This window comes from Lytechinus pictus, chromosome 19 (genome assembly GCF_037042905.1).
Source record: "Lytechinus pictus isolate F3 Inbred chromosome 19, Lp3.0, whole genome shotgun sequence".
NCBI classification, from domain to species: Eukaryota; Metazoa; Echinodermata; class Echinoidea; order Temnopleuroida; family Toxopneustidae; genus Lytechinus; species Lytechinus pictus.
In genome coordinates, this window is record NC_087263.1 from 10,310,494 (window position 1) to 10,324,718 (window position 14,225).

General features: G+C 37.8%; 1 protein-coding gene across 1 annotated transcript; it reads left to right on the forward strand.

Moving 5' to 3' along the window:
- Positions 1-1,464: 1,464 nt before the first annotated feature.
- Positions 1,465-13,018, forward strand: LOC129282734 (kinetochore protein spc24-like). The gene is made up of 6 exons (XM_064113927.1): positions 1,465-1,545; positions 5,302-5,510; positions 6,770-6,911; positions 8,840-8,944; positions 9,741-9,817; positions 10,927-13,018. Exons 2-6 carry the CDS (start codon positions 5,324-5,326, stop codon positions 11,040-11,042), a joined length of 627 nt encoding a protein of 208 aa, XP_063969997.1. The 5' UTR covers positions 1,465-1,545; positions 5,302-5,323; the 3' UTR covers positions 11,043-13,018.
- The last annotated feature ends 1,207 nt before the right edge of the window (positions 13,019-14,225 follow it).

The following is a 14,225-nucleotide window of genomic DNA, read 5'->3' on the forward strand; positions in this document are numbered from 1 at the left end:
GTCTATATAAATGGGTTCTTGTACCGTTTGTCTTTATCCAGTAGATGCTGAATCAGCAATGTTCACAGCTGTGGAAAGAGCAGAACAGTAGAAGTATAGGTTTTAGAATCCTCTATCTCCCCCCAAGCCTTTGGTACGACGAAAAGTGATGCAAATTAAACGAGTCAGTGGCAAAGATGAAATTCCTGTCCAAAAAGCAATGTCTATTTTGAAAGGCTCCTCCAAACAGTTAACTCCAAAAAGTAGAAGAAAAGCAAAATGTAACGTCCAAATAACTGCAAACACAAACACCAGCAGGAACAAAAACGCGTAAAACAGAAAAATTTGGCGGTTTCTCGCCGATTTGGCTTATTTTCACTGATGACGTAGCTGAAAAAAATCCCCTTCACCTCGATGTCAAATTTTGAAGATCGGACGCATGGAAGTTGGAATTTGGCTCATGTGAAAGTCCAATGTTGTCTTTACCATCGTGACCGACCCTGAAGCTGTGAACATAAATGGGTTCTTGTACCGTTTGTCTTTATCCAGTAGATGCTGAATCAGCAATGTTCACAGCTGTGGAAAGAGCTGAACATAAGTAGGTTTTAGAATCCTCTATACACCCTCCCCCTCCCACAACCACAGCTTTCCACCACAAGTTCTTCTTTCCCTTTTCTAAATATATTTTTTCAAGCATTTCAGTAGTTCTTGATAATAGCGCAAAAGTATGTACGTAGTTTTTTGCGCTAAATAAATCTGTATATTATCATTATTATTATTCCTCTACACAGGATCAAGTCCAGTTTTTTTTTTGAATAACTTTGCTCTATAACAAAAAGAACCAATTGTTATACTAATTGTGATGATAATAATGTTAATGATAATGCTAATAATAATAATAATAATAATTATGATAATAATAATGATAGTAATAATAATAATAATTGTAACAAATAGTAATGAATCCCCTATTATAGTAAATGATTAATAAATTGTTATATCTTTTGTATGCATGAGCCTGTTTATGGACAGAATGTTACATTTCTAAATTTTTGTAAACACTTTTGTTCTTTACCCGGGTTTAATTTTGAATGTCAAATGGGTGTCTTGGATATTGTACTGTCACCAGAGAAGGAGCAATGATCGATAAAGTGGCAAACCAGTTAAAAAAATAGAAGATATTTATGGGACAGCTTGCATGTCTTGTGAAGTCCTAAAATACAATAATCCTTCAACTGTTTATGTACGCATGTTAAATAGACGAATAATAGGTGAATCTGTAAGTTTGGTATGTTGCCATAGTTTTAATTTCATTCAAGTCCGGGTATATTTACAGGCTCAACTTTTTGACAATAGGCCTATTAGTATATCTAGGCTTGTAATAAAGACAAATATAATCGCTTTTAGAAATTCTGTTTGTCTCAATTGTGCTACTGTATTTACTGAGTACCCTGTTCGTTCCAGGTATGGTAGCGTAGCTTAGCGATATATATCTAGCTCGAAAAATGAGCGTAAACTTCAGATTCAAGGCGGGCTAGTTGAAATTTGAAATTGAAAAATATATTGGTAAGTAAAACAAATTAATCTGTTCGTTTGTGCTTTTTAACCACATTCTTTGTAGCTGAAACGATGAAGTTAAGAAATCAACTCTCACTCGATTTTCAGTGTAAATTTTAACACAATTTTGATTTTAGGGAGGGATTTTTCCGGCCTAACGTCAACGTCTGACGTTTTAAACTGTCATCCACAGTCCCACCTATTCATACCCGTGCGGTGCGCGGTGTTGAATGGCTGCCAGTGGTCAGTGCCAGTGGCAAGCTTGGCCGCCGCTAACCCAGAGAGCTCCCGCCCGCACAGCGGGCGGGAGCCCAGAAGCTTACCGTGTATTTTACCATTGTCACCGGACTAGGGTGATTTATGGTCTAAATATTTCTCCAAATGAATTGTGAAAACAGAAAGTATACAATTACCATGATTATATGGATGAAGGTCTAACGAGTGGCAGATTCCTGACATCTGGGCACAGTCTGGAACCTCAAAAAAACGAAAAGTTCTCTCCTTCTACCCCGTCTCGATCGGCCATTTTTGTTAAAAATCGTAACAAAATGGCCGATCGAGACTGGGTAGAAGGAGAGAACTTTTCGTTTTTTTGAGGTTCCAGACTGTGCCCAGATGTCAGGAATCTGCCACTCGTTAGACCTTCATCCATATAATCGTGGTAATTGTATACTTTCCGTTTTCACAATTCATTTGGAGAAATATTTAGACCATAAATCACCCTAGTCCGGTGACAATGGTAAAATACACGGTAAGCTTCTGGGCTCCCGCCCGCTACGCGGGCGGGAGCTCTCTGGGTTAGGCCGCCGCAAGCATAACCATTATTATTAAGTCATTAACCTTGTTCATTGAATGAGTGGGCAAGGGCCAGGCCAACGAACGTAGAGGGCAGCAACACACAAGCGTGTTGCTATTAGGAAGGTCCACTCGATACGCGCATACAAATGAAGTGCGCGAGCAATTTGGTAGTCATGCCAACGAAACCATGATGATCCGATAGGCGATACAATACACTCACGGAGTGACAGCAAAATATAGGTAAACTAATAGATTATGACAATAGTAGATTAAAACAATGAAAACAAAAAATATATAAACAATTAAATAATAATGTACCAAATTCTTAAAATAATATATCACTAAATTATTGTCACAATTTTTTTGTAGGCCTAGCCTACATCTTCAGTAAAAGTAAAACAGGATTAAATTCTCTCATAAATAAACCAGTCTGCTAATTTCACCCGGATTTAGCCAAGTCATTTTGTGACCACCGAAAACCCCTCAGAGCACTTTTTTAGTAGATTGTAGAGTTGATTTATTTTCATTTCCTCTTTATCATTATTTTTGCTTTAGGCCCTAAATGTTTTTACATTAAATATCATGCTTAAAATTAATATGAAATACTTGTTCTTGTATTTTTCATAAAATATTACATGGTGGTGACAACAGTTTTATGACTTTGCATATCAATATGATAACAAGTATACGTGAGGTTGATACGTCTTCATCTAAATTTCGCTGCACCATAATGCGCCTACACAATCCAGCACCGCCTCTTATACAAGCGCCATGGCTGGCATGACCGCGCCGGCGACCCAGGCCGGTCGGTGCTGAGGTAGGGTACGATGGGCTGCATGCATATGCTAACACAAATTTTTGTAAAATTATGAAATGAAAAAAGTAGATGTGACATTGACCTTCGCCCCTTGATAGTTCGTCTCAAGTCAAGACCCGTCGGAATATACATAGCTCAATAATGAACCAGATAATTGCTGTCTAATATTATGTCTAACGTTAGACTGGGTCTGGGACTTGGCTTTGCTGTTTAGTGGTCGTATTCGATCTTGCCTGATGGATTGCAAAATGTGGGTTGGATTTGTGGATATAGCATAATTATTTTAGATTTTCAGACTACAATCTACACTCTAAATGAAAATTAAAATTCTAACCTTGAATATTTATCGTTGCTCATCCGCCATAGTGCCACATCAATGACAGACCAAGTCTATATCTTTCAAGTCCATATCTAGCTAAGTAGAGTCGCGTCGAGATTATCATGCCAGTGCAGTGCAGTCAGCATTATCATTCACGCAGCGCAGTATGCGCACCGAGGTACAGGTGACCGGGGAAGTTTCGGCGCGGCCAGACCAGAACATCACGGTCTTGGCTCTGGCGTTAGCTTGTGTAGATTTGGTAGGGGCAGCGAAATTAAGCAGAAGAACGGTAACACAAATGTCATCAGTCTATGTATTTTTATTGCCATGTAAACTACAAGAATCATGATTACCTTTTGTTTTACAATAAAAAAAAAATACAAATATGATAAAATAATAATATTCAACATATTTTCTTGGAGGTTTTATTATCAATAATAAATAGTAAAATTGAACAAACAAAAAAAAATCAACTCTACAATCTTCCAAAAAAGTGCTCTGGGAGAAAATGGTCACAAAATCTGAGCGGAGTGGACCTTCCTAAAAGCAATACTGCAAAGTGTTGCTGCCCTCTACGTTCGTTGGGCCAGGCCAAGCACATAACTAACCTCACATGCTTGTGTGAGTGGGCCAAGCATACCTCAACTCAAGGCTCAAGCCGAAGCGATGTTCGTGCAGGCTCCACTTCACTACCGCTACACTACGGCCTACGGCTACGCTCCACCTACCCAAATAAGAGTTTAAGACATAACCTTGTTCATTGAGTGAGTGCACCTACCCGAACATCGAGCCCGTGAACTCGCTCTGATATCCCGAGTGACAAAGGCAAAGCTAAGGACAGGTCAAACAGCCAAACTAGCCAACAAAACAATTAGTTACCTAGCAGTTTTTCTACCTTTGAGTTCTCAACACTAAGTGTCTACCGAGGAGACTACTAGGGCGTGAAACAGGCCCAAAACGAACAACAACAACAAGGTCAAGGTGGGATTTTATGGGGGGAAAATATAAAATTCATGGAACATCACAATCTTTAAAAACAATTCTTAGTACTACTACTAGTAGGCCTACTTACTTTACACAATTCACAAAGTTTCACTCTTCCATGCTTCTATCAGTCTCAAAATTGGTGATTTAGAGCCAGCATGGACTCCTCACACGTATTAATAATTCGCTGCTGATTTCAAAATTGAGCATGTGCGAGGGTCCAACTAAGGTAAGCAACAGTAAGAATAGAAAAATCTGAAGTGAATAAACCAGTCTCAACAATCTTTTGTTATTTTTGGTGGGGGTGCATATGGAACTCTTTCCGGTTGACCACGGACATGTCGGAACAGGAATAGATCTAACCATAATTTCTGGGGATTTACCGTATTTAACGATTTCTGACATTTTTTTTACTGTCCTCTCCATTTTGGAGCCAACGTAGCCGTAGGACTTAGGTCAGTGGAACAGCCAATTAAAATCGTTTCTATTCTTGACTAGTAATTTACACACAGATACAGTACAGTGATGCCTAAAACGTTTTCCTTCATCATCATATGGCTTGTTTTGTTAGCCCAAAATACCTTTGTGTGACAGAGGTTTATTTTTATTTAACTTTTTAGGGCCCTATTTCAAAGAGACATGAGTAAAAAAAAATGCACAATTTCTGTAACAAATTCACCATCAGCTTCAGCCAATCATATATCTAGGATTTCAGTAGTAGCTTTTAAATGTTCTTGTTAATTTGTTAGATATTTTCAAGTTTTATAAAACTGGCCCCAGTTGGGTAAAACTTTGCTTGGCTGTGAATTACAGCTTCTCACTTTGATTCTGCTATAATTGGATCTAGGTGTAGTTTTGACTTAGCGAAGATGCCATCCATAGACGGAATAGTGGACTACCTCCTCCAGGGGCAGTTGGAGACGGCCATGGGCGACATCCACAGTATCCTGACCGGGCAAGACGAGGTTAACAGCATCAAGGAGTTCAGTATTCTGGTCCAGGAAGCGGCAAGACAGGAGGAAATCAATAGGTCACACATCAAGGATGTACTCAAAGGTGAGGGGATGGTGATAGTGGGGGATGATGCTGATCTGATGAGGAGGAGGATAATGGTGTTGGTGGTGGTTGTGGTGGTGGTGATGATTATGATGATGATGGTGATGATGCTGATAATGATGTTGGATGATAATGATGGTGATGATGATGTTAATGATAATGGTGGTGATGATGATGATGATGCTGATGATGATGGTAATGATGGGGGATGATAATGGTGGTGGTGATGCTGATGATGATAATGATGGTGATGATGATGATGTTAATGATGATGGTGGTGATGATTATGTTTATGGTGATGATGATGGTGCTAATGGTGCTGCTGATGATGAGGATTAGTATGGTGATGATGATGATGTTAATGATGATGGTGGTGATGATGATGATGATGGAGGATGATAATGATGGTGGTGGTGATAATGATTATGTTTATGTTGATGATGATGATGTTGATGATCATGATGTTAATGATGATGATGATGGTGATGATGATGATTATGTTTATGGTGATGCTGATGGTGGTGATGATGATGATGTTAATGATGATGATGGTGGTGGTGATGATGATTATGTTTATGGTGATGCTGATGATGCTGATGGTGGTGATGATGACGATGATGATGATGATTATATTTATGGTGATGGTGATGGTGATGATGATGATGACGATCAGGACAGTGATGATGGTGATAGTTGTGATGCTTGTAAGAGAAATGTTTGTGATTGGTAATTGCAAAGCCTAAATTTATTTATTCTTTGAAGTTCTACTTTGCACCCCTTCACAATTTAAACCCTTTGAAGTGCTGGGGGTGTTTCATAAAGCTGTTCGTAAGCTAAGAATTACTATAAGAACGACTGGTGAATCTTTCTTATGCACAAAACGATCACCAATGAACAATGGTGAATACCATTTACCACAAGAAAAGATCACCAGTCGTTCTTAACTTACGAACAGCTTAATGAAACGGCCCCAGGTCATGCTGATAAAAACAATGGTGATAGCTGTGATGCTTGTGAGAACAATGGATGATGATGGTTGTGCTTGTTAATTGCAAAGTCTAATTTGATTTGTTCTTTAAGTTATACTATACATAATGCAGACCTTATGATGACAGAGTTGACACTGACAGCAATATAGTCGATTCTAGATAAAGGCGTCAACATTTGCTGTTAATATAGAAGGCCTTTAGATTTACCGTATGCAATACTGCAAGCTTGACTAATTTATAAATATTACACTCTTTCCTGATTCTGTTCAGCTTACATGACGATGAAGGAGAGCATGGAGTCTGCGATAGCTAATGATAGATCCACCGACGCTCTAGGAGAAGAGATCAACCAGCTGAAGACACAGCATCAGAAAGCTCTACAGACGTCTGAAGATGCCAAGCAACAATGCCAATATCCTTTTACTCGGCAATGTTCAATTGAACACGCAATTCGCAATAGATATGATGTATACTTATTCATTCCTTGTGTCCTGATGATTCAGTGTGCTCCTCTTTGTTTGCATGCAAATGATGTTGTTTTTTCAAATTTCCTGTAGGAAAATTATGTCAGTGATGGATTTCCTTATAGTTGAGCGTGATTGGATCACAACTCTTTGAAAGACGGGACCCTGGTCTACAATAAGATGGGCTAATTCTTAAATTGTCTAACACCATCACGGCTATGAATGTCACTTGGTCTAATACTAACTTGCCCTAACTGCCGTTCAGTCCGATGTCAAGAAAGTCTCATTTCCACTGTGTCTACCTATTATTGTGTACTTCATCAAATGGAATTTTGGTTTAAAAAAAGATCATCTGATCATATCTAGACTGAGTGGCGATAGACCAGCAGGGCCCTGTTGCATAAGTTATATCTCAGATCTCTTGAAATTGAAATCCCGATCTCATGACCATCACCTACGTAGCTCACAAGATAAACTCACACTGCAAGTACCCCCACACAAGACTAAAGCAACACTAGGTCATTTCTGATGTCAGCCCCACGACTATGGAACAAACTTCCCCTCAACATTAGGAATTCAACAAATTTACATAATTTCAAGTTAAAATTAAATCCTATTTATTCCAATAGTATGTACAGCACCTAGGAAGCTCTTGCAGCGCAATAGAATATATAGAAATAGTTTTTGTGCTATATAAATGCATATTATTATTATTATTATTAGAAATAGTATAGTAACTTTACCATCCAATGGTAACTACCATGGTAACAATGCTAAGCAGCCAATCAGAATTAAGGATTTCAGGAAAGTCACCATTATATGGCAAAGTTAATATGATAGTAATTTTTATGCAACAGGACCCAGGCTGATATTAGAGACAATGGCCCATATTCTGAAGCCGGGTTTAATTTAAACTCGGGTTTTAAAGTTGTGGTTTAAGTATAGATAGCCAAAAATTGTGACATAAAATAAATCACTTACAGTAGAGATATAATATTTCAGCTCATTGACTCTCAAATCATTCTCAATTGTCGAGGAAATATTAATAGATAATTGTCTTCAGCATTAAAGAATCAGGAAAGAGCACAGTAAACATAAAAAACTGTAAATAAAATGTTGACACTTGGCTTCCCATAATTTTAGCATGAAATTAGACCATGGTCTAAGTGAAACCTGACTCTAGAATACGGGCCAAAGGGTATAGCCTATAACTGGATCGTAAATGTTTTATTATCCTGATTTTTATTAATTCATACAGTTTGTCTCTGAATTGTGTACTTTAATTCGTTGATAATTACTTAAATTCAATTACATTTACTTTATTTCTTAGTAAAACATATTGTTAATTTTCTTGTATTGCATTGTATCACTTTAAGCACAAATTTTCAGATATTACTTTGATTTTTATCTCATTTTAAATAGATTATTGATTTACATGTATTTATGTTTTTAATGTCAGGACCATGATGTAAAACAGTTTTTTAACTGATCTTGTCATCCTGATTAAATATATTTCAATAAATAAATAAATAAATGGGCTAAATGGCAATTAGACCAAACAGTTAGTATGTAGACTAACAAGGATTGAACCATGTGGATTGAGAACAAAGGGGATGTAGATAAAGTGGATAAAGAAGAAATGGCAATTGGCACTTTGTTTTGATGCTTAGCAATTGAGCTTGGAAATTCCCTGTTGGATTGCTCCCAAGGGAGCGGAGGAAATGCTTACATTGTTATGTTGGCAAGCTAGGATCCGATGATCGGGATGATAACTTCTAGAGAAATCGTTATGATGTTTTAAGCACTACAGTATGTGAAATTTGAATTTTACTGTTATTATTATTATTGATCCTTGATTGCAAAGTTCTTATCTCACAGCATTGAAAGAAGAATCTGATCAGATGCATGCCAAGCAGGAACAGTTGAGTCAGAAGAGAGAAGTGGTTAAAGAAGATACAACGCAAGTTCTACCTAAAACAAGGTAAATGTACAGAATGCCAGAATGAAGCAAAACCAAGCATGCTCAGAACCAGTGGCAGACCGTGACCCGGAGGAGACAATTGATTGGAGGGGCACTGTATTGTTTGTGAACAATGCTGTGCCCCTCCAAAGCTTTGTCTCCTCCGGGTCACGGTTCGCAACTGCGCAGAACAATATTGTTCATCTGGGTCTCAGGTACTCGGGTGTTTCACTCAACTGCGCACTGCTCGAGGAAGCATACATGTATATTCATCTTACTGACCCCATTCTGTGCTGCCAGAAGGAGATTGTCCGTCGTTTTTCGGTTCTAATATATATTTTTTCGATCTAGCGTTCTGTTCATTCATATGATTTTACTCCGATGATTGCGTGTCCAAAAGCTTCAGTATGTCCGTTTTTAAGGCTATTTTACAGATTTTACAGTGGGGGCGCAGTGGTTTAGTGGTTACGACTCCCGTCGTTCAATCAGAGGGACGTGGGTTTGAATTCCATCCATGGCATGTTTTCCTTCAGCAAGAAATTTACCCACATTTTGCTGCACTCAACTCAGATGAGGTGAATGGGTAACTGGCAGGATTAATTCCTTGAATGCACTGAGCGCCTTTAACAGCTGGAGCCACAGCCAGGGTAATATAGTGCTATTTAATAGGCAACTAGATAATCGGCACCTTATAAATGCTATATATCGTTATTATTATTATATGTTTAGATACAGCAAGCATAGTAGGTATTGTATAGCTCTGCATTCTCTGTATAATATAAAGTTTACTTAGTTTCTCTTTCTTTGATTGTTTCAGATATAATGTGAGCTTATATAGCTGCATCACCGGCATCAAGTGGGATTACGACTGCAAACCAGATGAAATCAAAGGATGTATCCTATATCAATGATAATGGTGATGATGATGATGATGACTATGATGGTGGTGGTGATGATGGTGATGATGATGATGGTGATGATGGTAATGATGATGATGATTGAGGATGATGATGATGAGGAGGAGGAGGATGATGATGATGATGAGGAGGAGGATGATGATGATGATGGAGGATGATGATGATGATGATGATGATGATGGTGATGATGATGACGATGATGATGATTGAGGATGATGATGATGAGGAGGAGGAGGATGATGATGATGATGAGGAGGAGGATGATGATGATGATGGAGGATGATGATGATGATGATGATGATAATGATGATGACTATGATGATGATGACTATGATGATGATGGTGATGATGGTGATGATGGTAATGATGATGGTGATGTTGATGAATATAATGATGATGATGACTATGATGATGATGATGATAATGATGATGACTATGATGATGACTATGATGATGGTGATGATGATGATGATGGTAATGATGATGATGATGACTATGATGATGATGACTATGATGATGATGATGATGATGATGATGACTATGATGATGATGATGATGATGATGATGATGATGATGATAATGATGATGATGATGATGATGATGATGATGATGATGATGACTATGATGATGATGATGATGATGATGATGATGATGATGATGATGATGATGACTATGATGATGATGGTGATGATGATGATGATGATGAAGATGTTTATGATGATGATGATAATGATGATGACTATGATGATGGTGATGATGATGATGATAATGATGATGATGATGACTATAATGATGATGGTAATGATGATGATGATGACGATGATGATGATAATGACGACAATGATGATGATGATAATGAAGATGTTGATGATGATGGTACTGATTATAATAATGATAGTAATCAGAACAATATTTTTTAAAGGCTGAATAATCAGTGAGGTGTAACAGTTATTACACTTATATGCAATTGAAATCTAAGACTGATAGTCCAATATAAATCCAATCATTGAGCTTTCAAGTCTTGACAGGCTTTGAGTTTTACTGTAAAATATTGAATTTCCTTGACGATTCCTTTCCTGAAATCAGATGTGAGCACCTCAAAGGACGTAAGACCGTTCTCCCTAGATCGTAAACAACATTCCAAATTCTTCACCACAAATTACCTGTGGGACCTGGTTGAAGCAGCGATGGAAGCAAAATGATTACTTGCTGGGGGAGATTAGAATGAAGTCCCCCATTCTGCGATACGAAAACAGAAAAACTTTATGGTATTTGGGAAGAACAAAGATTTCACAAAATTCATGGTAAACACAATAGACCAGCTCGAAGTTACCTCCTGGGCAAGTTTTTTCCACGTAGGATAGGCAAATTTTCAAGCAAGATATTATGTAAGTCTGCCTGACATAGCAGCATTCAGAAATTGCATAGACCAGGGTCTCGTTCCGTAGCTTTTCACTGTTATTGCAAATTTGTTACTAATCCAAGTTTTATGAAATGGACCCCAGGGTCCCGTAACACAAAGAAGAGCGATTAATCATACCTGTACGCCTGATTTTTTACGAGTGATTGTACGTTGTAGTCAATGGAATCGATCGTAGAAAAATGTTCTACGGTCATTGCGAAGCTTTGTGTTACGGTCCCCAGGTGACCAGAAAAACACATCAATGAACTTTTCATTAAGTAATTTTTTTTGCATCTATGTGGAATGTACTATTAGCATGTTGCTATTACAATGTACATGTACTTGGCCGACTGTTAATTACCAGTTACTAATGGACGCATTGTTGCTTTCCAGTGGATGTAAATAAAAAGCACAATTCAAAAGAGTATGTGAATAATCAAGACATCAAAGTTAGTGCTTGTCTCATTGTATATCAAACCACCGTGCCATTTGAGTACAAATGACCATCTGATCATGAGCCGAATGGAAAATACAAACTGGTCTATTTTTAAGACCCCTAAAAATGAATTATGAAAAATATAGTAAAATCATGAATTTCAAAGCAAAATCCAATGATCCGAAACCGTACATCAGTAGAAATTCTGATTAAACTGGTTCCATGAAATTTGCTCTGGCGACAATTGCTCTGATGGAGAATCTTCATAATAAGCCAAATGTAAAAGATAATCTCCTAAACTAAATAAGCCCTAATCCTTATTTTGTTCTGAACCAGAAACTATTACATTCCTAACTCTAACCTTATGCCCTCTGAGATATTAAGTCCGGAGCAAATGTCGTGTCACCGATTAAACTTGGCAGTGTTTAGCATGTGAAAGCGTTGTGGAGCGATGTGGCCCAATGGATTAGTCTTGACTTTGAAACAGAGGGACGTGGGTTCGAATCCCAGCCATGGCGTAATTTCCTTCAGCAAGAAATTTATCCTCATTGTGCAGCACTCAACCCAGGTGAGGTAAATGGGTACCCGGTAGGATTAATTCCTTGAATGCATGAGCGCTGAAAGGCAGCTAGAGCTAAAGCCGGGGTAATAATTATAACATCGCGCCTCGGAATAGAATATTTCTATATAGATGGCGCTGTATAAATGCCTATCATTATTATTAAAGCCAAGCTTTATCTGCAGAGGTGCAGTGTATATAATTTAGTATATAGAACCTTATGTTTTTACAAGATTTTCACTATTCATTATTGCCTTATCTTAAATTTTGTATTTGTTACAGTGAAACATGGAATTTCATGTTTATATCATTGAAGAACACAGAATACGCATTTTAGAAAACAGAAAATTGTTGATTTAAGATAAATGCTTGTTCAGATAAATGGCATAACAGTTCTGCAATTTCATGTTCAGCCTAATGTAACCCTCTTAGAGTGGGGATTTTTTCTTATACAAATCCATGACATTGTATTTTGTACCAAATTGGAAGAATAGCAGGGCCCGCTGGGAGAACAGTTTTCGGAACTGCAGCTATCCTGGCTAATATTATTACAATTACTATTATTGTTCCATGTCTTAATGCTACCAGGTAACATGGAATATAATTAGAAAAAAAAATGTACTGGAAAAACTGATACTCTTAGGAAGAACTCATGAATTTATTCAGTAACAGTTGCTTTTATATTAATAGCCTTACCCCTATGTACAGTTTGTATAGTGTATATGAAATTTATTATGATAAAGACATGTATATTGAATAAAATGTATTTAGTTTGATTATTATTCCTTTATTCATTACCAAATGTTTAAATTTCAGTCGAACCCCTCTTACGGTATCAATTCTTTTCTTTAACTTATGAACACAGTCTTGTTTTCATCTACCGGTAGTCACAATTTCACTTATTTCACAAGTTGACCTATAGACAGAGCTCTACCTCCAGTTACTGCAACACACTTATTGGTCAAGAAAATACCATGCACATGTTCAAGACAGAGTATGAAATTTGCCAAATATGTGCGCCACAGTTTCATTGCTAAAAGCCAAAAGTGAATGCTGTGAGATTGCACTGGACAGAGAAAGATGGAAAACTATGACAACCAAGCTCTTTAAGAGAAAAGGAACAGCAGTAAGGTAGAGGGGGGGTGGGCTGCTTGCTTGCAAGTGACATCACAAAACTATAGTTAAATTTTTTTAACTCATTCTTTGATGGAATTTTGCAATACCTAGGTGAATATATTTCTATAATTTGATGGCAAGATAGACTACACCTTTAAATCGGGTTTGGGAGGTGGAGGGGGGGGGGGGTGGGGATAAAGGAGTATTGACTCAAATGTAAAGGAAGCCACATTACGATCTAGAAAACAAAGAAAGAACATATGAAAGGAAAGAGGAGAAGGGGAAGAGAGAGAGAGGGAGATGAATATGAAGATACCAGAAGAGAGAGAGAGGGAGATAGATAGATGGAGAAGGGAAATATAGAATCAGAGGTGAGAAAAAACATGAAAGGAAAGAAGAGAAGGGGAAGAGAAAGTGAAGGAGATGAACATGAAAATAACAGGAGAGAGAGATAGAGATAAAGATGGATAGAGAGAAAACCCTCATTTGGAAAGCTATCCTTTTGTTATCACTTATTTCTTGGTCAGGTAGGAAAATCCTGTATTATGTAAAAAGCATTCAGAGCATACCGAGTATATCTGTTAACTGACCCTGACCAGAGGAGCTCAGTCACACATACACACTTCATCTCTCCATACTTCTATCTCTCTGTCTATCCATCTTTCTCCCTCTTGACCCCTCTCTCACTCCTATCTCTCTATCCCACTTGATCTCTTTTCTCACCCTCCCTCTATCTACTGTTCTATCTCTCTCTCTGTCTATCCATCTCTTTAACCCTCAATCTCCCGGGGTATTTTGATTCTTGTCAATCCCGGGGGGGGGGGGCCATTATGGCCCCCCCTTAAGATCTCAGCCGCCGATTGCGCGAGCGA